The sequence below is a fragment of the Aotus nancymaae genome, unplaced genomic scaffold (assembly GCF_030222135.1).
Source record: "Aotus nancymaae isolate 86718 unplaced genomic scaffold, 86718_ANA_hifiasm-v0.15.2.pri h1tg000011l, whole genome shotgun sequence".
Taxonomy (NCBI): Eukaryota; Metazoa; Chordata; class Mammalia; order Primates; family Aotidae; genus Aotus; species Aotus nancymaae.
Window position 1 is genome coordinate 54,756,766 of NW_026988422.1, and position 25,666 is coordinate 54,782,431.

Below are 25,666 nucleotides of genomic sequence, written 5' to 3' on the forward strand. Positions count from 1 at the left end.
TAAAACACTGTACCCATTAAGTAGTTACTGGCCTTTCTCCCTTCCATCAGCCCTCTGCAGTTTTATGCACTGATAAAGTTACTTACAGAAAATCATGCATTCAGAAACATCAACTTGATGTTATCAACTCCTGTAAAACTGAATAACATGTAAGCACCAGTAGAAACTGGTTTCATAGGATGTTTAAGTCCTTTTACTGAATATCTTTCCAGTCTAGGAAACATTTAGACTTAAGAGTTTTCAGAGAGTTTTTTATCTGGTCTAAGAAGTACTTTGGAGTATTTTTAGTCTGGAATAGAAATAAGAAAGCATTTGACTACAAAGAGGATGAAGCCAGATCTATAACCCCATAGCTTTATTTTCACCCTGGTGTTGCTTAAGAAGGCTTGCACGTTTGCTGTGGAGTGTCTATGTTAGTGGAGCAAGTACTAGTCTAGAAGTTACGTTGTTCACTAGAAATAAGTCTTTAGCTGTGCAGCACTCAAATTAATGGAGTGAATGGTGATGTTTACTTGTGATCTGTTTATAATCCATTCATATTCTCTTGCCATTCAAAATATCCTATTCTTGTCTTATGAATATTTGTTTCTGCCTCTCCATCAGGAGCCTAGGACCTTAATTCTGTCTCTTCTAGAGTCTTAACCCCAGGCTGTTCAAACCTAATTCAACTAGGCTCATCCAAAAATTAGCATACCCTTACCACCATTCCTACTACTGCTGTGACTTTTAGCTTCCTTTTTAAGTTTTGGCACCTGAAGACTTCATCCTTGTTTTTTAATTTTAATTTTTTAAAACACATCTATGTGGGAGGCTGTTTTATCTAACATTTCTATGTATGTGAAATGGAAAGGGGTTCTTCTTACCATCTGCTCACTCCATCATGTTGATCAGTAGTTCTCCAAATCAGAAAAGTTATCCAGATTTTCACTCTCTGGTATTGAGTAGATTCAAATAAACTTTTGGATAAGTCTTTTGCTGTCTAAATGCTAAGTATTTGCCAATTGAAACTCAAATTTGGAAATAGAGTAACCCTTACTATTTGAACTCCTACAGATTTGGGTAACAAGGGATACCTATAATTCTTAGACATAAGCATTTTTTTTTTTTTTAAGAGACAGGGGTCTCGCTCTGTCACCCAGGCTGGAGTGCAGTGGCGTCATCACAGCTCACTATATCTTCAAACTTCTGGGCTCAAGGGATCCCCTTGCCTCAGCCTCTTGAGTAGTTGGGACTACAGGTGCACTCCACCACTCCTGGCAATTTTTTTTTTTTTTTTTTTTGGTAGAGATGGGAGTCTCAACATCTTGCCAAGTCTGGTCTTGAACTCCTGAGCTCAAGCAACCCCCCCGCCTTGACCTCCCAAAGTGCTAGGATTATAGGTGTGAGCCACCACACCAGCCAGGATTTTTTAAAAGACACGTTTGATCATGACATTCCCATGCTTAAAATTTTTCAGTGACTTCTCATTGCATTTAAGATACAATTCAACTGCCAGAACATATCCTACAGTACTCTGTGATATGGCCTCTGCCACTTTCTCCATCCTCACTTTACAGCACTATCTGCACTCACTGTAGCCGTACTGGCCTTCTTGCAGTTTCTTAGATGTGCTAGTCTTTACTAAGAACTCCTTATTGCCCTTCATTTTGCCAAAAGGTACCAGCCGTCTCTCTTCCTCCCCTAATCCTCCATCTGACTGATTCCTTTGCCTGAATGTCCTTTTCTCAGAGAAGTCTTCTCTAGCCACCTGTCCCACGTGATGATCTTGTTTTACCCTGTGTTTGTCGTTAGACTCTTACACAGTCATGGACTGTAGCAGTGGACTACATGTATCACAGTGATCCCTTAAGATTATAATGGAGCTGAAAAATTCCTGTTAGTGATATTGTAACCATTCTGTCCTAGCACATAGCATTACTTGTGTTTATGGTGATGCTGGTGTAAACAAAACTATGCTAACCGGTCATATAAAAATCTAGCACATACAATTATGTACAGTACATAGTACTAGATTATGATAATAACTGTGTTTACCATATTATACTTTTTATGGTTAGAATGTGCTTTTTTATTAAAAAAAGTTTACTTTAGAACAGTATGTCTCGTTATGACAGTGGCAGACTCATACATCTCACATTTACCATGTTTCTTGATTGCATCATTTTCTCTGTGTTTCATTTGATCTTGTGTCATTTTGTTTTATGGCCCCTATGTGTACAAAATTTACAGCTAATGTTGCCAAGAAGAGGCCACTTCGAGTAGATTGACCAGTAAGCTAAATTAAAAGTGGTTAAGGACTATGAAGGTGGCAAATCAGCAATGGTTATTGCTTGCCAGGTAATTATGTCCCATTTCACTATAGCTATGATCTTGAAGAATGAGAACAAAGTGATGAAAGCTATTAAAGGATCTACTTCATTGAAGACAAAAGGATTAACAAAAATTTGAAAAGGGCCTAAATCAGACATGGAGAAACTACTGAAGACCAGACACAGAAGCATATACCTTTCAGCATCATGACAATCTCAGACAAAACAAAAAGTTTGTTTGCAATATTGAAAGAAAAGGTTGAGCACAACTACAGTGTTGAATTTTCTGATAGCTTTGGGTGATTTTATTCAAGAATTGTTGTTTGTTGCATAATGTGAAAGCTGGTAAGTACTGAGTCTGTAAATGCTGATGTGAAAGCAGCTGAAGAATTTTTGGAAAACTCTAGATAAGCTGATTGTGAGGAAAATTACTTGACAAGGCAAATGTTCAGTATCGATGAAAGCTTGCTGTTCTGAAAACAGATACTGGAAAGGACTTTTCATCCATGAAGAGGCCAAGTCAATGCCGGGTTTCAAGGCATTAAGGACAGGAAAAGAGTCTTGCCTGGGGAAATGTTGCAGGTTACAAATGGAAGCCCTTTGTGATCTTGCCCAGTGAGAACCCCAGGGCCGTCAAGCTTACCACTAAACATACACTGCCAGTGTATTGCAGGAGCAATAAGAAGTCTTGAATGACCCAGCTTTTCTTCCAAGATGCCCTCCTGAATTGCTCTGCTAGAGCAATGGAGAAGTACTGTTTGGAGAATAACATATCATTCAAGATTGTGCTTATTGTTAATAATGTTCCACACATCCTCCTTTTATTGGTGATCTTTATCCCCAGTATCAGTGGTATTTCTGCCTCCAAATACCATCTCTCTGATCAACCAATGGATCAAGGAGTTACAGCAGCTTTTCAGGCCAACTACCTGAGAAGGATGTTTACCTAGGCTATTTTTACAACTGAGGAAGACACTGATGCAATTCTGGAAGGATTACATCTATGACTGCGTCAAGAACCTTGCTTAAGGTGATGTCACCAATGTGGGTAGGAGTGGCATCTAGAAGAAGACACTCGAGGTTCGTCTGTGACTTTAAAGGATTTTCCAAGGATGAAGAGGTTGCAAAAATCAACATGGCTGTGGTTGGAGATGGCAAACAACTTTAATCATGGTATGGATGAGGATGACATTGATGAGCTCCTAGAGGTGGTTTCTGAGGAACTGACTAATGAGAGGATGTTGGAACTGGAACAGGAATGCATAGCTGAAGAACAGGCAAGAGAAAGGGAAACTATTAGAGAAGAAAAAGAAGAAACCCCAAGAAAACTGATGGTGAAGGGTTTAGCAGAAGCTTTTGCAGACCTCAACAAGCTCCTTAAAAAGTTTGAAAACATGGACCCTAATACCAAAAGATGTTCATTAATAGAGAGGAGTGTTCTTGCCACATTTTCTGCATACAAGCAAATCTATGATGAATGAAAGAAACAAACCAAGCAACCTATTGTGGACATACTTCTTCCAAAAGTGATACCTCCTCAAAAAGAGCATCAGGCAGGTCCTTTAGGAAGTGTCCAGAAGAAAGCATTGTTGTCACAGGAGATGGCAGCTCCATGTGTGTCATTACTTCTGAAGTCCTTCCAGTGGGACAAGATGTGGAGGTGGAAGACAGTGATATTGATGACCCTGACCCTTTGTAGGCGTTGGCTTATGTGTGTGTTTGTGTCTTAGTTTTTAACAAAAAAGTTTAAAAAGTAAAAAAATTTTAAATTTTAAAAATAGAAAAAAGCTTACAGAGTAAGGATATAAAGAAAAATTATTTTTATGCAGTCATACAATGTGTTTGTGTTTTAAGCTAAGCATTATTACAAAAGAGACAAAAGGTTTTTAAAAGTTAAAAGTTTATAAATTAAGAAAGTTACAGTAAACAGGTAAATTTATTGGTAAATAAAATAATTTAATTAGATTTCATGTAGCCTAAGTTACAGTATTTATAAAGTTTATGGTAGTGTACAATAACATCCTAGGCCTTTTCATTCACTCACTACTCACTCTGTAACTCACCCAAAGCAACTTCCAGTCCTGCAAATTCCATGTGTGTTAAGTGCCATATATAGATGTACCATTTTTTATCTTTTTACCATATTTATACTGTACCATTTCTCTGTTTAGATATGTTCAGATACATAGATACTTACCATTGTGTTACTGTTAGCGACATTATTCACTACCATAACATGCTGTACAGGTTTGTAGCCTAGGAGTAACAGGTTATATTCTATAGCCAAAATGTGCAGTAGGCTCTACCATCTAGGTTTGTGTAGGTACATTCTATGATGGTTGCACAATGAAATTTCTTAACAGCACCTCTCAGAATGTATCCCCATAGTTATGCATCATGTGACTGTGTTGGTTTATTGTTTAAAGTTTATTTTTTCTCTAGCCAAAGGCATACTTTTTCTGTTAGGAGCCAGACAGTAAATATTTTAGAGTTTGAGAGCCATACACATTCTCTGTTGCATATTCTTCTTTGCTGTTTTTTCTTTCTTCTAAATGACCCCCTAAAAATATTGAAACTATTCTAAGCATGGATTTGGTCCAGGGCTGAAGTTGATCAATGTTTCTTCCAGAATATAGGCAGATTCCAAAGGGCAGGAATCACATGTGCTTCATTTATCATTATGTATCCAGTACCTATCACACACAGCAATTAGTATATAGTACGTATTTTGTTAGTTTCATAGAACGGTTAAATAATGTAAGTATATAGCCTTTTCTTCTTTCAGTTCATTCCAGAGTTCTCATGAGGGATGAGTATATTCTTGCTCACATGTTGATGTAATCTTTGGTTTCTTTCCTTTGCAGTGTGATCCCCTGTCTCACCCCTCCCCCCTAAATATTAATCAAACGTGTCATCATTTTGTCAGGCAGATATTTGGATCTGCTGAGCATTTTATCTACTTTCTGAGACAGACTCCATTTAGCCAATTTATTATTTTTTAATTTTATCTGTCTATCCTGGATGCTTACTTTTAAGCAAATTGAAACAAGTTTCTTGATCAGTTTTTGTAGATCTTAGTTAAACCCATTCATATATCTTATTTCCATTTTGATTTTACAGGTACTCTAGGTTATTTTCATGTGAACTTTATATGAAAAATTTGGGTTATCAGTCTTTTTTTTGTCTATATCAGAACTTTCTGATTATACTTTCTTCCATATTAATTTTTTACTTATAAATATAAACTGTACAAGGTACAGTTTTCCAAGTCAAACTTTACACATCAATAGTATGTCTGCTGACTGGATTCCTTTCCGTTTTTATTTAAATTAGTTTAAACATGTCTAGTTTCCATGACTTTGTTTTATTTAGTTTTACCAGCAATATTCACTATGAAGTGGCTGAAAGATTCAGCTAATCCAGGGAACAATTGGTAATAGTTCCTCATAGATATCCTAGAATCCCTATTAATTAATATTAATAATTGAAAAAAGAATATTTCCTAGTAATACATTTTGCTCAGAAAAAAATTCTTTTTTCAGTTATTAATATTAATTCCTGTACTTATTATTGACTTCATTTTTGGAGCAAATTATATTAGTAGGGTATATTGGGTGGAATTAGACGGGATTAGTATGGTAGAGTAAAAATATTCTGCTTTAATTCAGGTGTCCCTTTCTCCTTATTCTGCTGCTATGAACAAGGACCTCAGTTGAGTAAATGTCCAAAATTTTACATTTCCTCTTGCTGCGTCTGATTTCTGTCCACCACTAACAGTGATCCTCACAAAATACAGCTCTCATGTTATTTCCTCATTTAAAAATCTTTGATAAACTTCCTAGAAAGAAGGAAAAATGAAGTAATAACACATAAAACCTAAGAAATAGTCTCAACTTCATTTCACAATTTAAAAAAAAAAGACTCAGGAATTTTCTTCTATAAATTTCTAACTTGTTCTAGCATATGGAGAAAAAAGCAAAATTTCTCAAAGCTTTGAAAAACTAGTAAAATACTGATATCAAAATATAACTAAGTGGCCCCAGCACAGTGGCTCATGCCTGTAATCCCAGCACTTTGGGAGGCCAAGGCGGCCGGATTGCGAAGTCAGGAGTTTAAGACCAGCCTGACCAACATGGTGAAACCCTGTCTCTACTAAAAATACAAAAATTAGCTGTGTGTGGTGGTACGTGCCTGTAATACCAGCTATTCAGGAGGCTGAGGCAGGAGAATTGCTTGAACTCAGGAGGCAGAGGTTGCAGTGAGCCGAGATTACGCCATTCCACCCTAGCCTGGGTGACAGAGTGAGACTTCATCTCAAAGAAAAAAAAATTCATATATATGACTAAGTTCACATAAAAAATAACTATATTTTAATTTTGTTTGTGACTATAGATGAAAAAATCCTGCAATTGCAAAATAAGCAGAAACTAGTTTATAAGTACCTCCATTAGTCACTTGTCACACTGCTGATAATGACGTACCTGAGACTGGGTAATTTATAAAGAAAAAGAGGTTTAATGGACTTACAGTTCCACGTGGCTGAGAAGGCCTCACAATCATGGCAGAAGGCGAAAGACACATCTTACATGGTGGCAGGCAAGAGAGAATAAGAGCCAAGCAAAAGGGGAATCCCCTTATAAAACCATCAGCTCTCTTGAGATTTACTTACTACCATGAAAACAGTATGGGGAAACTGCCCCTATGATTTACTTATCTCCTACTAGGTCCCACCCACAACACATGGAATTATGGGAGCTACAATTTAAGATGAGATTTGGATGAGGACACAGCCTAACCGTATCAGTATCTCTAAAACATTCAGCCATGTTTCCATTTTTAAAATCAATTTAAATAGCGAATTAGTAGAATTATTTTTATTTTAAAAGATTGCTTTAGTAAAACATGACCCTCTCGAAAGATGCCAGAAAACATTTGATTAAATTTCATTTATATTATTGGCTTAAAAGATACTTTGTAATATTGCATATGTTCTTACTATGTTGAAAAACATGTATATGTATGTATAGGCATACCTTGGAGATACTGCATGTTTGAGTTCAGACTACTGCAGTAAAGCAAATATTGCAATAAAGCCAGTCACGCAAATTGCTTGGTTTTCTACTGTATGTAAAAGTTATGTTTACATTATATTGTAGTGTATTAAATGTACAATAGCGTTATGTCTAAAGAAATAATGTACTACATCTTAATTTTTTAAATTTACTGCTAAAAAAAATGCTAAGGATCATCTGAGCCTTCAATGAGTTGTAATCTTTTTGCTGATGGAGGGTCTTGCCTCGATGTTGATGGCTGCTAACTGGTCAGGGTGGTGGTTGCTGAAGGTTGGGGGGCTTTGGCAAGATCTTAAAATCAGACAACAATGAAGTTTGCTGCATTTATTGACTCTCTGTTTCATGAAGGATTCCTCTGTAGCATATGATGCTGTTTAATAACATTTACCCACGGTATGATTTCTTTCAAAATTGGAGTCAGTCCTCTCAAACCTTGCTGTTGCTTCATCAATCAAGTTTATGTAACATTCTAAATCCTTTGTTGTCATTTTAACCAGGGCTCACATCTTCACCAGGAGTCAATTTCTTCTCAAGAAACTTCTTTCTTCTCAACCATAAGAAGCAACACCTCATCTCTTTATGTTTTATCAGGATATTGTAGCAATTCAGATACATCTTTCAGATTTCACTTCTAATTCTGGTTCTCTTGCTCTTCCTGCCACATCTGCAGTTGTTTCCACCACTGAAGTCTGGAAACCCCACAAAGTCATCCATGAGAGTTAGAATCAACTTCTTTCAAATTCCTATAAGTGTTGACATTTTGACCTCCTCCCATAAATCATAGAATGTTCTTACTGGCATCTAAAATGGTGAATCCTTTCCAGGAGGTTGTCAGTTTACTTTGCCCAGAGTCATCAGAGAAATACCTCTGTGGCAGCTATAGCCTTACAAAATTTATTTCTTAAGTAATAAGACTTGACAGGTGAAATTATTTCTTGATTCACAGACTGCAGAATGGATGTTGTGTTAGCAGGCATGAAAACAACACTAATGTCCCTGTACATTTCCATCAGAGCTCTCAGGTGATCAGGTGCATTGTCAATAAGCAGTAATATTTGGAAAGGAATCTTTTTTTCTGAGCAGAAGGTCTCAACAGTAGGCTTAAAATATCCAGGAAACCATGCTATAAACAGATGTGCTGTCATCCATGCTTTGTTATTCCATTTATAGTGCACAGTTGGAGATTCAGCATAATTCTTAAAGGTTCTAGCATTTTTGGAATGGTAAATGAGCATTTCAACTTAAATTTAGCAGCTGCATTAACCCCTTTTGAGAGAATCAGACTGTCCTTTGAAGATTTGAAGCCAGGGATTGACTTCTCTCTAGCTGTGAAAGTCCTAGATGGCATCTTCTTCTGGCATAAGGCTGTTTAGTCTGTTTTGAAACTCTGTTATGTAATGTAGTCACCTTCATCAGTGGTCTTAGACAGATGTGGATAACTTACTGCAGCTTCATCTTGCACTTCTCTGTTATGAAGACAGCTTCCTTAAATCTCGCTTCCAGCTTTTCTTCTGCAGCTTGGTTGCTTCTCAGCTTTCATAGAATTGTAGACAGAACTTTGCTCTGGATTAGGCTTTGGCTTAGGGGAATATTATAGTTGGTTTTATCTTCTCTCCAGACCATTCAAACATTCTCCATATCAGCAATAAGGCTTTTTTGCTTTCTTTTACGTGTTCACTGGAGTAGTACTTTTAATTTTCTTCAAGAATGTTTCCTTTCCATTCACAACTTGGCTATTTGGTGCATGAGGCCTAACTTTTGGCCTATCCTGGTTATATAGTTTGGATTTGTGTCCCTGCCCAAATTTCATGTTGAATTATAATCCCCAGTGTTGGAGGAGGGGCTTGATAGGGGGTGACTGGATCATGGGGGCGGATTTTTCCCCTTGCTGTTCTCATGATAGTGAGTTCTCACGTGATCTGGTTGTTTAAAAGTGTGTAGCACCTCCCCCTAGCCCTTTTTCTCCTGTTCCAGCACATAAAACATGCCTGCTTCCCCTTCCCCTTCAACTTCTACCATGATTATGTTTCCTGAGACCTCCCCAGCCATGCTTCCTGTACAGCCTGTGGAACCATGAGCCAATTAAACCTCTTTTCTTTACAAATGACCCCATCTCAGGTAGTTTTTTTTTTTTTTTTTTTTTTTTTTTTTGAGACAGAGTCTCGCTCTGTAGCTCTGTAGCCCAGGCTGGAGTGCGGTGGCACTATTTTAGCTCACTGCAACTTCCACCTCCTGGTCCGGATTCAAGCAATTCTCCTGCCTCAGCCTCCCATGTGGCTGGGATTACAGGAATGCGCCACCATGCCCAGCTAATTGTTGTGTTTTTTAGTAGAGATGGGGTTTCAACATGTTGGCCAGGCTGGTCTTGAACCCCTGACCTCGTGATCCACCCATCTCGGCCTCCCAAAATGCTGGTATTACAGGCATCAGCCACCACACCTGGCCTGAGGTAGTTCTTTATAGTAACATGACAACAGATTAATGCACTTGGCTTTTGACATGCCTTCCTCACTAAGCTTACTTATTTCTAGCATTTGATTTGAAGTGAAACATGTGACTGTTTCTTTCACTTAAACACTTAGAGGCTATTGTAGTGTTATAAATTAGCAAAATTTCAATATTGTTGTGTCTTAGGGAATAGGAAGGCCTGAGAAGAGGGAGAGATGGGGGAATGACTTGTCAGTGGAGCAGAGTTTATATACCATTTGTCAATTTAAGTTTACCATCTTATATGGGCATAACTTATGGTACCCCAGAGTACTTACAACAGTAATATTAAAGATCACTGATCACAAATCATCATTATAGATACAATAGTAATAAAATGTTTGAAATATTGAGAGAATTACTAAAATGTGATCCAGAAAAAAGGAAGTGAGCACATGCTGTTGGAAAAATGGTACCAATAGACTTTGTTGACACAGGGTTGTCACAAATCTTCAATTTGTAGATATCACAATGCCTTCAAATAACAATAAAGCAAAGTACAATAAAACAATGTATGCCTGTATATTTTTAGGGAGTATCTTATTAAATAGTCATCCACAGCATGTATTTATATCAATGTCAGGTTCAAGTCAAGGGTTTTTCTTGTCAACACTATGTAACATTATTATGGAAATGTTGGTGATAGTAATTAAATTTTTGTATTTTTACTTCAATAACATCCCACTGATTTTTGTATTTTTAAAATTAACTGAGACCTTCAGGAAACATGCCTTTACTCTTTGGTTCTTTATTTGATACAAACACAATTGTAAACCCATTTGAAACATTTAGAAATAAGTCAAAATTAAAGTTACTTTACTACACAAATTTTCAGAACCCATAGTGTGCTAATGCACATTGTGTTTTTGCAGGATATGAATATAGAATATGCCTGATTTCTGGAGTTTGCTATAATTCATTAATGAATATTCTAAGACAAATCCATCACATACTTTCAGTTGCTATAAAATATGTATTTTTTCTAAATCTCAGGTGTCCTTGCATTCATTTTTCCCATTTTCTGGTTTTTCCCCTTTGTAATGGTGTCTCTCTCTCTCTCTCTCTCTCTATTTTTAAGGTACCTACTGTCAACAACGGGAAGTGGAGGCCATTACTGAAGGTGTAGAGGAAGATGAAGGATTTTGCTGTTGTGAACCTGGCCATATTCCTCACATGCTTTCATTTAATGCTGCATTTAGCCAGCGATGGCTAGCTTGGGAAGTGATAGTCACAAAGTATATTCTAGAAGGTTATAGCATCACTGATAATAGCGCTGCTTCTATGCTTCAAGTCTTTGATCTTCGGAAAGTACTCACCACTTACTATGTCAAGGTAAGAGTATGTGCCTACTTAGATCTTCAGGTAATCGGTTTCTTCTTGGGAATGACATATATATGTGTATGTGACAAAGCACTTTTTTTTAAGCTTGTGCTTTGCTTCTAAGTACTTATTTAAATTCTCTAGGATCCAGAAAAGTCCATAAAAATAAACCTACTAAGGTCTTGCTTTTTCTTTGTTTACTGGAATTCATTCCATTCATTCATTAATAATAATCTAGCCGGGCGCAGTGGCTCACGCCTGTAATCCCAGCACTTTGGGAGGCCGAGGCGGGTGGATCACGAGGTCAAGAGATAGAGACCATCCTGGTCAACATGGTGAAACCCCGTCTCTACTAAAAATACAAAAAATTAGCTGGGCATGGTGACGCGTGCCTGTAATCCCAGCTACTCAGGAGGCTGAGGCAGGAGAATTGCCTGAACCCAGGAGGCAGAGGTTGCGGTGAGCCGAGATCGCACCATTGCACTCCAGCCTGGGTAACGAGCAAAACCCCGTCTCAAAAAAAAAAATAATAATAATAATAATAATAATATAGACATTTGTAGCTTGTGTTTTAGGCATTATGCTAAGGAATATGTATACACAAATATGCATACACACATATGTGTATCTTAATTCTGTAGAGAAGTATTTCCCTATTTTACAAATAAACAACTTAAGGATCAGAAGTTAACTTGCCCAAGGTCCTCTAACAAGTAGAATTTGGGATTTAAAACCCAGGCTTGTCTGAATCTTAAGACCTTGCTGTTGACCACTGCTTTGCACTACTTTCATTCAATAAACTGAAGAAAAGTATTGCAAAATTCAAGAGGTCCCCAAGACCACCCTCACTTTTGACATCAACTGTAATTTCAGGGTCCCCAAGACCACTCATAGGTTCATTAAGTTGCTAGAAAGACTGCAGAACTCAGCAAAGTTGTCATACATTACACTCATGTTATTACAGTGGAAGGACACAGGTTAAAATCAGCCAAAGGAAGAGGTACATAGGATATTGTCCAGAGACACCGAGTCAAGGGGCTTCCAGTTGTCCTCTCACAGCAGAGTTGTGCAGATGCCTGTTTCTCCCAGCAGTGAAGCATGGCAGTACTCACAGGGTGTTGTCCACCAAGGAAGCTTGCCCGCACTTGGTGTCCTGTCATGTAGGCAAGGTTGACCATCCACATGGCCAACTTAAGTCTCCAGGACGTCCAGAGGTCTTGGTGATACTGTGTGGCTCTAGGATCCCAGCTGAAAAAGGACTCTTTAACAGGCAGGGCATCCCAAGGCTTAGAGGTTACCCCCTAGAACCTGAGGGTAAAGACCAAACCTCTAGTTGGGCAAGGTTAATCCTTTACTGCACCAGATATTCTGTTTTTGCTAAAGAGTTTACAGAAATACAGTATGGTTGTGATTTAGAGGCTTCTAGGTGAAGCCACTATTTTTAAGAAGAAGATGTGTGCTAAGCTTTAATGACCAACATCTGAACTTTTCACACCTTTTTTTCTTTTCTTTTTCTTTTTTTTGAGACAGTGTTTCATTCTGCTGCCCAGGCTGGAATACAGTACCACAGTTGTAGCTCACCACTGCCTTGACCTCCAGGGCTGAAGCAATACATCCACCTTAACCTCCTGAGTAATTGGGACTACAGGTGTATGCTTCCAGCTAATTTTTTATTTTTATTTTTGTAGAGATGAGGTTTTGGTATGTTACTCAGGCTCTCAAACTCCTGGGCTCCAACAGTTCTCCCACCTTGGCATCCCAAAGTGCTTGGGGTTATAGGCATGAGTCACCATGCCAAGCCTAAAATTTTCATGTCTTATAACCACCTTATTTGCTGATTGGGATGAATGTTGAGCCTTCCATTTAATGTTTGGTTAAACCTAACCTCAGGAAGCTAGAGATTGACTTCACAATATTTTTTCACTCACATGTGCGTGTGGCATTTTCTGTTTCTAGTTCTAAATATATATCTCTATAACTTGACCTAGGACCACCAGATGGCTTTAATAACTCTCTATAAGGAAATTATTCAACATAAATGCACCAAAGTGTTTTTTGTTTTTGTTTTTGTTTGTTTGTTTGTTTTAACCTCTTTTGAAATATCTTAAGTTCAAAAGCTCTAAAATCAATAGATTAGGGCCAGGCATGGTGGCTCACACCTGTAATCCCAGCACTTCGGGAGGCTGAGGCAGGCAGATCACTTGAGGTCAGCAGTTTGAGACCAGCCTGGCCAACATACTGAAACCCCATCTCTACTGAAAATTTAAAAATTAGCCAGATGTGGTGGTGGGCGCCTGTAATCCCAGCTACTTGGGAGGCTGAGGTACAAGAATCCCTTGAACCCGGGAGGTAGAGGTTGCAGTGAGCCGAGATTGCACCACTGCACTCCAGCGTGGGTAACAGAGTGAGACTGTCTCAAGAAATAAATAAAATAAAATAAAATAAATAGAATTGTTTTGAAGTTGCTTTGCTGAATTTAGGGTTGTGATTTTAAAGTATTAAATGTTTTTTCATCCAGTAAGCCTTGAGATATATTATTATAGTGTTCTTAAAATATATATGTAGAATATTGAGGGGGAATAAAATACTTTTTAGTCATACTATCATTATAAATAATTGGAATTTATTTCACTGAGGAATTTTAGTTCATTGAAATTGTGATTTAATCTGAATTCCTTTTTTCCCTCTTGTTCATATTAGGGTATCATTTATTATGTTACAACCTCTTCTAAGCTAGAGGAGTGGCTAGCTAATGAGACAATGCAAGAAGGACTTCGTCTGTGTGCAGATCGCAATTATGTCGATGTGGACCCGACCTTTAATCCAAACATTGATGAAGACTATGACCACCGACTGGCAGGCATATCTAGGGAGAGTTTCTGTGTGATTTACCTCAACTGGATAGAGTACTGCTCTTCCCGAAGAGCAAAGGTAGAGTTTGTCTATTTCATTTACAACTCTTTGAATCCAGGTTTTTCCAAAGATACAAACAATGTCCCTGTTCGTTCTTATGAGGTTAGTTTTTCCAGACCTTCCTCTTTTTGATCTTCTGGTTAAGACAACCTTCTGGTTCATTATGGTTGGGCCAAACCAACTCTGCCAAAACAGGTTAAAGGAAGTGGTCTCCCTCTTTATTTCATTTGCAGTGTCCCAGTCTCGCTGCCCAGGCCCTCCACCCTGGGCATGCACATGCATGCACATACGTTCAAATTCCATGCATTACCCTCCAAAATCTAGTCCTTAAGAAATTCCACCTCTGTCTGCCACACTTGAGGATAATTAAATGTCTTTGTCCGAAATACAAAGTCTAGACCAGTGCTGGCTAATAGACTTTCTGCAGTGTTGGAAATGTGCTGTCACTACCACATGCAGCTGTGAAACGTGAAATGTGCCTAGTACAACTAAAGAGCTGAATTGTAAATTTTATTTAATTTTAACTGGTTTAAATTTAATAGCCCATAGAGCTAGTGACTACCATATTGGACAGTGTGCCTCTAGACCATTGATTTTCAAATATTAATGTGAGTAAAAAAGACATAGGAACTTGTAAAAATACAGTCCTGAGCCCCACTTGCAAGATTCTGATCTAGGTCTAGGCTGGAGACATAAAAGTCTGTATCACCCTAGGTGATTTTAATTCTGGTTGTTCCCAGTCCACACGTTTGGATAACATGTCTTATCCTAAAAGTATGATGAGTTAGGGACTTCAGCAACTGCAGCTTCCTTCTAGGTCTCATGATTCTTGTGGTAGTATCACACCCCGGGTCAGACTCCATGTAACATAATCGCAGTGCCAAGACCTGTGATTACAAAGCTGATTCCTACCACCACTACTGCTTTTTAAGCAAAACCCTTGTGTAGTTGGACCACCAGTGTCCTATGTACAGATTTACCTGTGATCATGGAACATAGTGAGCTACCTTGACAACTGGTTCCTTCATCGTGGTCTAGGAGATGCCTACTGACCATCTTCAGATTTAGCACCTGGTTTAGTCCTTCCTTTGCCACCACTTAGAGTAAGACAGCCATCATATCGGCCTCATTTTACTCCATCAATAAGAACAGGAGCATCTTGTACTTCCTCTCTGAGCAGTGGCCTTTGAGCTTTTATACTAGATGTGCAGTATATACTGAGCGAAGTAGTACATCTTAAAAGGAAGGATAATGAGTTGAATAAAATAACCTCACAAAAGGCTTAGAAGACCCGTATGCAACAGCTGGAAATAGAGGACCTCAAAGCTAAACTTCTTTCTTCCAAACATATAACAAGCAGCTTTATTTTTTCATAAATAAAATATACTTCAAATGCTTTGCATACCATTCTCAAATCCTTGGACTGACTTTTGTTGAGGGGAGTAGTGAGAAGGGTCATATTATTCTATGGCTCTTCTTTGACTTGGACGATATTGGTTATTTTGTTATTACTTAATTATGATGTCTTATGGGCTAGGGGTTCATAGTCTATCCACTCAGAAACAGGGTCCCATCCTACCTTCAGGACCTTTCTCTTAGAGATTATTGCTGAGGTCATAAACATGGCTCAAGGAAATCCTCCTCATTGGTAATAAATTATATATTCAAAAGGTTTACCTCTAAACTTGGGTAACCCCAGTCTCTTTGGGTAGCTTATTTCACTAATCCTACTCTGTTTTATTTTCCACTCCTATAATCTGTTTAGAAGAAAATTATCAGTTGTATTTTGTCCAGCTATATACTCTCCCTTCTGCTCTAGTTTTTCTTTTAAGTTGAACAAGATTATCTTCATCTCCTTAAGGTCTTGCACATTACTCTCTGAATCAACATTCCCAGAATAACCTCTTCCTAGGGACGTAAATCAAGCCAGACTTGCTGACTCCAAGCTGTAGTGTCCTAATCTAAATGTTTAAAAGCTGCCTCAGACCCTTCTTCCGTAGTTTCCTTTCAAGGTAGTATAAGATTGATCCTGAACTAACTGCATTACAGTTACCTTCAATGAGAAAGTGAAAGGATTCATCTCAGTTTCTTCCTTAACTACTTTTCAAATAATAAGAATTTCTTTCCCTTTTGTTGTTAGTATTAGCAAGAATTCTTGGTGAGAATTTCTAATGTGATTTAGGGAATAGGGCACACACCTTCTCCAGCAGTAACAAAATAGTGCTGCCAGGCTTGAACTAATTTTTTTCTTTCAGCAGATTAAAGATGTTGCTATACTGTCTTCTGGCTTGCATTGTTTCTGATGGGAAGTCTGCTGTCATTCTTTTCTTTGTTCCTCTGAAAAAATGGTAGGTGCAAAATGCCCATCGATGATAGACTGGACAGGGAAAATGTGGCACATATACACCATGGAATATTATGCAGCCATCAAAAACGATGAGTTCGTGTCCTTTGTAGGGACATGGATGAACCTGGAAACCATCATTCTCAGCAAACTGACACAAGAACAGAAAATCAAACACCGCATGTTCTCATTCATAGGCGGGTGTTGAACAATGAGAACGCATGGACACAGGGAGGGGAGCACTATACACTGGGGTCTGTTGGGGGGAAATAGGGGAGGGGACAGCGGGGGGTGGGAAGTGGGGGAGAGATATCATGGGGAGAAATGCCAGATATAGGTGAAGGGGAGAAAGGCAGCAAATCACATTGCCACGTGTGTACCTATGCAGCAGTCTTGCATGTTCTTCACATGTACCCCAAAACCTAAAATACAATAAATAAATTAAGGCTCACCCTAAAAAAAAAGGTAGATGCAATATAATATCTTTTTTCACTGGCTACTTTTAAGATTTTCTCTTTATTACTGGTTTTAAGCAATTTAAATATTATGTGCCTTAGTGTAGTTTTCTCATGTTTCTTTTTTTATTATTATTATTATACTTTAAGTTCTGGGTTACATGTGCAGAATGTGCATGTTTGTTAACATAGGTATACACATGCCATGTTGGTTTGCTGCACCCATCAACCCATCATCTATATTAGGTATTTCTCCTAATGCTATCCCTCCCCTATCTCCCTTCTACCCTCCAACAGGCCCTGGTGTGTGATGTTCACCCCCTGTGTCCGTGTGTTCTAATTTTTCAACTCCCACTTATGAGTGAGAACATACAATGTTCGATTTTCTGTTCCTGTATTAGTTTGCTGAGAATGATGGTTTCCAGCTTCATCCATATCCCTGCAAAGGACATCCTATTTTCATCCTTTTTTATGGCTGTGTATTCCATGGTGTATACATGCTACATTTTCCTTATCCAGTCTATCATTGATGGGCATTTGGGTTGATTCCAAGTCTTTACTGTTGTGAACAGTGGCACAGTAAACATATGTGTGCATATGTCTTTATAGTAGAGTGATTTATAATCCTTTGGGTATATATCCAGTAATGGGATTGCTGGGTCAAATGGTATTTCTGGTTCTAGGTCCTTGAGGTATTGCCACACTTTCTTCCACAATGGTTGAATTAATTTACACTCCCACCAGCAGTGTGAAAGCATTCCTATTTCTCCACGTCCTCTCTAGCATCTGTTGTTTCCTGACTTTTTAAAGATTGCCATTCTAACTGGCATAAGTTGGTATCTCATTGTGGTTTTGATTTGCATTTCTCTAATGACCAGTGATGATGAGCTTTTCTTCATATGTTTGTTGGCCACATAAAAGTCTTCTTTTGAGAAATATCTGTTCATATCCTTTGCCTACTTTTTCATGGGGTTGTTTTTTTCTTGTAAATTTAAATTTTTTTTGTAGATTCTGGATATTAGCCCTTTGTCAGATGGATAGATTGCAAAAATTTTCTCCCATTCTGTAGGTTGCCTGTTCACTCTGATGCTAGTTTCTTTTGCTGTGCAGAAGCTGTTTAGTTTAATTAGATCTCATTTGTCAATTTTTGCTTTTGTTGTCATTGATTTTGGTGTTTTAGTGATGAAGTCTTTGCTCATGCCTATGTCCTGAATGGTACTGCCTAGGTTTTCTTCTAGGGTTTTAAAAGTTTTAGGTCTTAAGTTTAAGTCTTTAATCCTTCTTAATTTTTGTGTAAGGTTGTAAGAAAGGGGTTCAGTTTTAGTTTTCTGCATATGGCTAGCCAGTTTTCCCAACACCATTTATTAAGTAGGGAATCCTTTCCCCACTCCTTGTTTTTGTCAGGGTTGTCAAAGATCAGTTGGTGGTAGATGTGTGACATTATTTCTGAGGCCTCTGCTCTATTCCATTGGTCTATATCTCTGTTTTGGTACCAGTACCATGATGTTTTGATTACTGTAGCCTTGTAGTGTAGTTTGAAGTCAGGTAGCATGATGCCTGCAGCTTTATTTTTTTGCTTAGAATTGTCTTGGTTATACGGGCTCTTTTTTGGTTCCATATGAAACTTAAAGTAGTCTTTTCTAATTCTGTGAAGAAAGTCAATGGTATCTTGATGAGGATAGCATTGAATCTATAAATTTGGGCAGTATGGCCATTTTAATGATATTGATTCTTCCTATTCATGAGCATGGAATATTTTTCCATTTGTTTGTGTCCTATCTTATTTCCTTGAGCAGTGGTTTGTAGCTCTCCTTGAAGAGGCCCTTCACATCCCTTGTAAGTTGTATTCCTGGGTATTTTATTCTCTTTGTAGCATTTGTGAATGGGATTCATGATTTGGCTCTCTTGTCTGTTATTGGTGTATAGGAATGCTTGTGATTTTTGCACATTGATTTTGTATCCTGAGACTTTGCTGAAGGTTGCTTATCAGCTTAAGGAGATTTTGGGGTGAGGTGATGGAGTTTTCTAAATATACAATTATGTCATCTGCGAATAGAGACAACTTGACTTCCTCTTTTCCTGTTTGAATACCCTTTATTTATTTCTCTTGCCTGATTGCCCTGGCCAGAATTTCCAATACTATGTTAAATAGGAATGGTGAGAGAGGGTATCCTTGTCTTGTGCCAGTTTCAAAGGGAACGCTTCCAGCTTTGGCCCATTGAATATGATATTGGCTGTGGGTTTGTCATAAATAGCTGTTATTATTTTGACATAGGTTCCATTAACACCTAGTTTATTGAGAGTTTTTAGCATGAAGTGCTGTTGAGTTTTATCAGAGGCCTTTTCTGCATCTATTGAGATGATTATCTGTGGTTTTTATCATTGGTTCTGTTTATGTGATGGATTACGTTTATTGATTTGCATTTGTTTGATCCAGCCTTGTATCTCAGGGATGAAGCCGACTTGATCATGGTGGATAAGCTTTTTGATGTACTGCTGGATTCAGTTTGCTAGTATTTTATTGAGAATTTTTGCGTCGGTATTCTTCAGGGATATTGGCCTGAAATTTCCTTTTTTTGTTGTGTCTCTGCCAGGTTTTGGTATCAGGATGATGCTGGCCTCATAAAATGAGTTAGAGAGGACTTCCCCTTTTTCTGTTGTTTGGAATAGTATCAGAAGGAATGGCAGCAGCCCCTCTTTGTACCTCTGGTAGAATTTGGCTGTGAATAATCCATCTGGTTGTGGGCTTTTTTTTTTTTTGGTTGGTAGGCTATTAATTACTGCCTCAATTTCAGAACTTGTTATTAGTCTATTCAGGGATTTGACTTCTTCCTGGTTTAGTCTTGGGAGGGTGTGTGTGTCCAGAAATTTATCCATTTCTTCTAGGTTTTCTAGTTTATTTGCAGTGATGTTTATAGTAGTCTCTGATGATAATTTGTATTTCTGCGAGATCAGTAGTGAAATCTCCTTTATCATTGTTTATGTGCCTCTTTGATTCTTTTCTCTTCTTTATTAGTCGGACTAGTAGTCTGTTACAAATCTTTTCAAAAAACCAGCTCCTGGATTCATTGATTTTTTTGAAAGGTTTTTCATGTCTCTGTCTCCTTCAGTTCTGCTCTGATCTTAGTTATTTCTTGTCTTTGGCTAGCTTTTGAATTTGTTTGCTCTTTCTTCTCTAATTCTTTTAATTGTGATGTTAGGGTGTCAATTTTAGATCTTTCCCATTTCTCCTGTGGGCATTTAGTGCTATAAATTTTCCTCTAAACACTGCTTCAGCTGTGTCACCGAGATTCTGGTACGTTGTGTCTTCATTCTTATTGGTTTCAAAGAACTTATTTACTTCTGCCTTTATTTTGTTATTTACCCAGTAGTCATTCAGGAGAAAATTGTTCAGTTTCCATGTAGTCATGCAGTTTTGAGTGAGTTTCTTAATCTTGAGTTCTAATTTGATTGCACTGTGGTCTGAGAGACTGTCATGGTTTCCGTTCTTTTGCATGTGCTGAGGAGTGTTTTACTTCCAATTATGTGGTCAATTTTAGAATAAATGCTATGTGGTGCTGAGAAGAACGTATATGCTGTTGTTTTGGGGTGGAGAATTTTGTAGATGTCTATTAGGTCCACTTGGTCCAGAGCTGAGTTAAGTCCTAACTATCGTTGCTAATTTTCTGTCTCGTTGATCTGTCTAATATTAACAGTGGGGTGTTAAAGTCTCCCGCTATTGTTATGTGGGAGTCTAAGTCTCTTTGTAAGTCTCTAATGACTTGCTTTATGAATCTTGATCCTCCTGTATTGGGTGCATATATATTTATTATAATTAGCTCTTCTTGTTGCATTGATCTCTTTACCATTATGTAATGCCCTTCTTTGTCTCTTTTGATCTTTGTTGGTTTAAAGTCTGTTTTATCAGAGACTAGGATTGCAACTCCTGGCTTTTTTTGGTTTCTATTTGCTTGGGAAGTATTCCTGCATCCCTTTATTTTGAGCCTATGTGTGTCTTTGCACGTGAGATGGATTTCCTGAATACACCACACTGATGGATCTTAACTCTTTATCCAGTTTGCCAGTCTGTGTTTTTTAATTGGGGCATTTAACCTGTTTACATTTAAGGTTAATATTGTTATGTGTGAATTTCATCCTGTCATTATGATGCTAGCTTTTTGTGTGTAGTGGGGAGAGGGGGTTATTTTGCCCATTAGTTGATGCAGTTTCTTCATAGTGTGGATGGTCTTTACAACTTGTTATGTTTTTGCAGTGGCTGGTATTGGTTTTTCCTTTGCATATTTAGTGCTTCCTTCAGGAGCTCTTGTAAGGCAGGCCTAGTGGTGACAAAATCTCTCAGCATTTGCTTGTCTGTAAAGGATTTTATTTCTCATTCGCTTTATGGAGAAGCATAATGCTTAGTTTGGCTGGATATGCAATTGTGGGTTGAAAATTCTTTTCTTTAAGGATGTTGAATATTGGCCCCCACTCTCTTCTGGCTTGCAGGATTTCCACAGAGAGATCCACTATTAGTCTGTTGGGCTTCCATTTGTGGATAACCTGACCTTTCTCTCTGGCTGCTCTTAACGTTTTTTACTTCATTTAAACTTTGGTAAATTTGATGCTTATGTGTCTTGGGGTTGCTCTTCTTGAGGAGTATCTTTGTGGTGTTCTCTGTATTTCCTAGATTTGAATGTTGGCCTGCCTTGCTATGTTGGGGAAGGTCTCCTGGATAATATCCTGAAGAGTGTTTTCCAACTTGGTTTCATTCTCCCTGTCACTTTTAAGTTCACCAATCAAACATAGATTTGGTCTTTTCACATAGTCCCATATTTCTTGGAGACTTTGTTCCTTATCATTGTTTTTTCTCTAATCTTGTCTTCATGATTTATTTCATTAAGTTGATCTTTAATCTCTGATATCCTTTCTTCTGCTTTATCAATTCAGCTATTGATACTTGTGTATGCTTCACGAAGTTCTCATGCTGTTTTTCAGCTTTGTCATTTATGTTCTTCTCTAAACTATTTATTCTAGTTAGCAATTCCTCTAGCCTTTTTTCAAGGTTCTTTGCACTGGGTTAGAACATGCTCCTTTAGCTCAAAGGAGTTTGTTATTACCACCTTCTGAAGCCTACTTCTGTCAGTTCATCAAACTCATTCTCCATCCAGTTTTGTTCCCTTGCTGGCCAGGAGTTGTGATCCCTTGGAGGAGAAGAGGTGTTCTGATTTTTGGAATTTTCAGCCTTTTTGTGCTGGTTTTTCCTCCTCTTTGTGGATTTATCTACCTTTGTTCTTTGATGCTGGTGACCATTGGATGGGTTTTTTGTGTGGACATTCATTTTGTTGATGTTGATGCTATTCCTCTCTGTTTGTTAGTTTTCCTTCTAATAGTCGGGTCCCTCTGCTGCAGGTCTGCTGGAGTTTGCTGGAGGTCTCCTCTAGACCTCGTCTGCCTGGGTATCACCAGTGGAAGCTGCAGAACCACAAAGATTGCTGCCTGTTCCTTCCTCTGGAAGCTTTGTCCCAGAGAGGCACCCGCCAGATGCCAGTGGAGCTTTCCTGTATGCGGTGTCTGTCGAACCCTGCTGGGAGGTATTTCCCAGTCAGGAGGTACAGCAGTCAGGCACCCACTTGAGGAAGCAGTCTGTCCCTTAACAGAGCTTGAGTGCTGTGCTGGGAGATCCACTGCTCTCTTCAGAGCCAGCCAGCAGGAATGTTTAAGTCTGCTGAAGCTGCGCCCCCAGTTCCCCTTTCCCCCAGGTACTCTGTCCCAGGGAGATGGGACTTTTATCTATAAGCCCCTGACTGGGGCTGCTTTCTTTCAGAGATGTCCTGCCCAGAGAGGAGGAATGTAGAGAGGCAGTCTGGCTACAGTGGCTTTGTGGCACTGCTTTGTGGCTCTGCTAAGGGACAGACAGTCCTAACTTACCAGTGGCTTTGTTTACACATTGAGGGGAAAACCACTTACTCAAGCCTCCGTAATGGTGGATGCCCCTCCCCCACCAAGTTCGAGCTGTCCCAGGTCAACTTCAGACTGCTGTGCTGGCAACAAGAATTTCAAGCCAGTGCATCTTAGCTTGCTGGGCTCCGTGGCAGTGGGATCTGCTGAGCTAGACCACTTGGCTCACTGGCTTCAGCCCACTTTCCAGGAGAGTGAACGGTTCTGTCTCACTGGTGTTCCAGGCTCTACTGGGTATAATTAAAAGCTCCTGCAGCTACTTCGGTATCTGCCCAAATGACCACCCAGTTTTGTGCTTGAAACCCAGGGCACTGCTGGTATAGGCACCTGAGGGAATCTCCTGGTCTGTGGGTTGTGAAAACCCTGGGATAAGTGTAGTATCTGGGCATTGTTCCTCATGGCACAGTTCCTCACATCTTCCCTTGGCTATGGGAGGGAGTTCTCTCACCCCTTGCGCTTTCCAGGTGAGGCAACACCCTTCTTCAGCTAGCCCTCCGTGGGCTGCACCTACTGTCTAACCAGTCCCCGATGAGCCAGGTACCTCAGTTGGAAATGCAGAAATCACCCACCTTCTGTGCTGATCTTGCTGAGAGCTGCAGACCAGAGATGTTCCTATCTGGCCATCTTGCCAGCCACCTGTTTCTTGTTCTTGAAGTTCATTGAGATTCTTGAATCTGTAGGTACATCATTTTCTTCAGATTTGGGGACTTTTCATCATTTTAAAAAATGTATTAAAGAAATGCTTTATTAATACAAACAAACTATAAAGCACTAAGAAATATAAATATCTATGTCATAAGCAAACATTCATGATCAAGAGAATGATTGAAGGAGACTGCAACAAACTGTGGTAGAGAGGGCATCTTCCCTGGTGAGGGGGGACCCCAGTGGTAACATCTTTTCCAGTTCTCTCTCCCATCCAGAACCACCAGAAGCACTCCATTCGAGGCGGGGAGGTGTGCAATCTGGTGCTTCTCAGGCAGGTCAAAATTCTTCAAAATCTGTAGGATCAAAAGGGGAGCAATTTTCTACTTCTGGATAGGTTTCATCGAGGCAGGAATAGAAGTTTTTGCTTTAACAGTCTTGTCAGTCATAAGGCCCCAGCTTCATCAGCCTATCCTTAGTAGCCATACAGGTGCCTGGTTCTCTGTTCTCCTTATCAACAAGGATTGGAGTTGGATTACTCCAAGATGCTCCCTCCATCATTATTAAAAATAGTTTTTTCTGTTTTCCTCTCCGCCTTTTGCAAGAACTCCAATTATATTTATATTAGGCTGCTCGATTATCCTATAGCTCCCTGACACCCTGTTCATTTATTTTCAGTCTTTTTTCTCTATTTTATTTTGCATAGTTTCTGTTGCTAAGTTTTTGAGATCATTTATCTTTTCCTCTGAATTAGTATGCCAGTGATCCCACCCAGTATACTTTTTATCTCAGACATTGCTTCATTTTCTATCTCTAGAAGTTTGATTTAGATCCTTTCTACAAATCTTGCCGCATTTAACTTGCTCAGTTATTCCTCTGCCTTCTTGAACTTATGGAATATAGTTAAAATAGTTGTTTTAATATCCATGTGGGTTATGCCTAACATCTGTGTCAGTTGTGAGTCAGTTTTGATTGAGTGGTTAATTGATTGTTATTCTTATTATGGGTCCTGTTTACCTGGTACTTGCATGCCTGTCAGTTTTTTACTAGATGCCAGACTTGATTAATTTTACCCTCAAGGTTGGTGGATATTTATGTATTTCTGTAAATAATTCTTGAACTTCGTTTTGTGACACAGTTAAATTCTTTGGATACAGTTTGATTCTTTCAGGGCTTGCTTTGCAGGGACCAGAGCAGCTGTTAGTCTAGAGCTAATTCTTCCCCATGACCAAGACAATACACCCTGAGTGTTCTAGCTAAGGTTTTCCGTTGTTCCTTTCTGTTCTTTTCAGATGATTTTTTTGTCAGTCTTGGGTCCTCTTTGCGTGTGCTTATCAGCACTCTGTTGCAGATCTCCATGTTCCCTCGCCTCTCTCTCTCCTCTCTAGCACTCTGCCCTATGAGCTCCAGCTGACTCTGAGGCCTCTCGCTCAATCTGTGCTCCCCTTTCTTGTGCTGTGGTCTGGAAACTCTCTAGGTAATAAGCTCAGTCAATTGTAAGGCTACCTCATTTTTTTCGTGTCTCTCAGGGACTAGTGTCCAGTGGCTAGTATTCATGTATACGGCCCAATTCTTTGGCTGTTTCAAGTAGGAGGGTAAATGTGGTCTCTATTGCATCATCTTGGCAGAGGTAAACCTGAACTGAATTAAAAAAACAATTCTCATCACAGAAACAATACATTTTTAGCCCATGAAGTTGACAGAGGAAGGGAGGTAGGGAAGAAGAAAAAAAGAATGAAAATCACCCATTGTAACTACTGTTAGTATTTTTTCTTTATACAGCTTCAAGTCTACACCCACTCTCTTTTATTTTTCTTTTGTATTTCTTAAAACTAGTGCTCTCATACTCCTTATTTACTGTTTTGTATCCTGGACCTCAAATTTTTTTCAAAATGCCTACTCAATGAAACTAGAGTATGTGCTGTACGAGGTAATACATCTTTAGAAACAATCTAACTGGCAAGCAACTAGAACATCTCTAACACAGTTGCCATTAATTAAATTATTGAGTTAATGACAATTAACCAATCAGTAGTAAGTTAATATCTTATACTGCTCCCCTATTGTGTTTATAAGTTAATGGGGTTTATAAAGCAAAAAATAAATACCATTGGCAAAGTTAGAATAATTAAGCTAATTATTAGCCTGTATCATTGATTCTTCACCTTTAGCATGCATTAGAAT

At 38.7% G+C, this 25,666-nt stretch overlaps 1 protein-coding gene across 5 annotated transcripts in view; it reads left to right on the forward strand.

Annotated features, from left to right (window-relative positions):
- Window positions 1–25,666, forward strand: part of PCNX1 (pecanex 1) — a 208,747-nt gene that overhangs the window by 152,905 nt on the left and 30,176 nt on the right. For all 5 annotated transcript variants that reach the window (XM_021675042.2, XM_021675043.2, XM_012438164.3 and 2 more), the window contains 2 exons: window positions 10,947–11,200; window positions 13,889–14,119. In XM_021675042.2, the coding sequence (XP_021530717.2) occupies window positions 10,947–11,200; window positions 13,889–14,119 (485 nt within the window). The remainder of the gene's footprint in view (window positions 1–10,946; window positions 11,201–13,888; window positions 14,120–25,666) is intronic.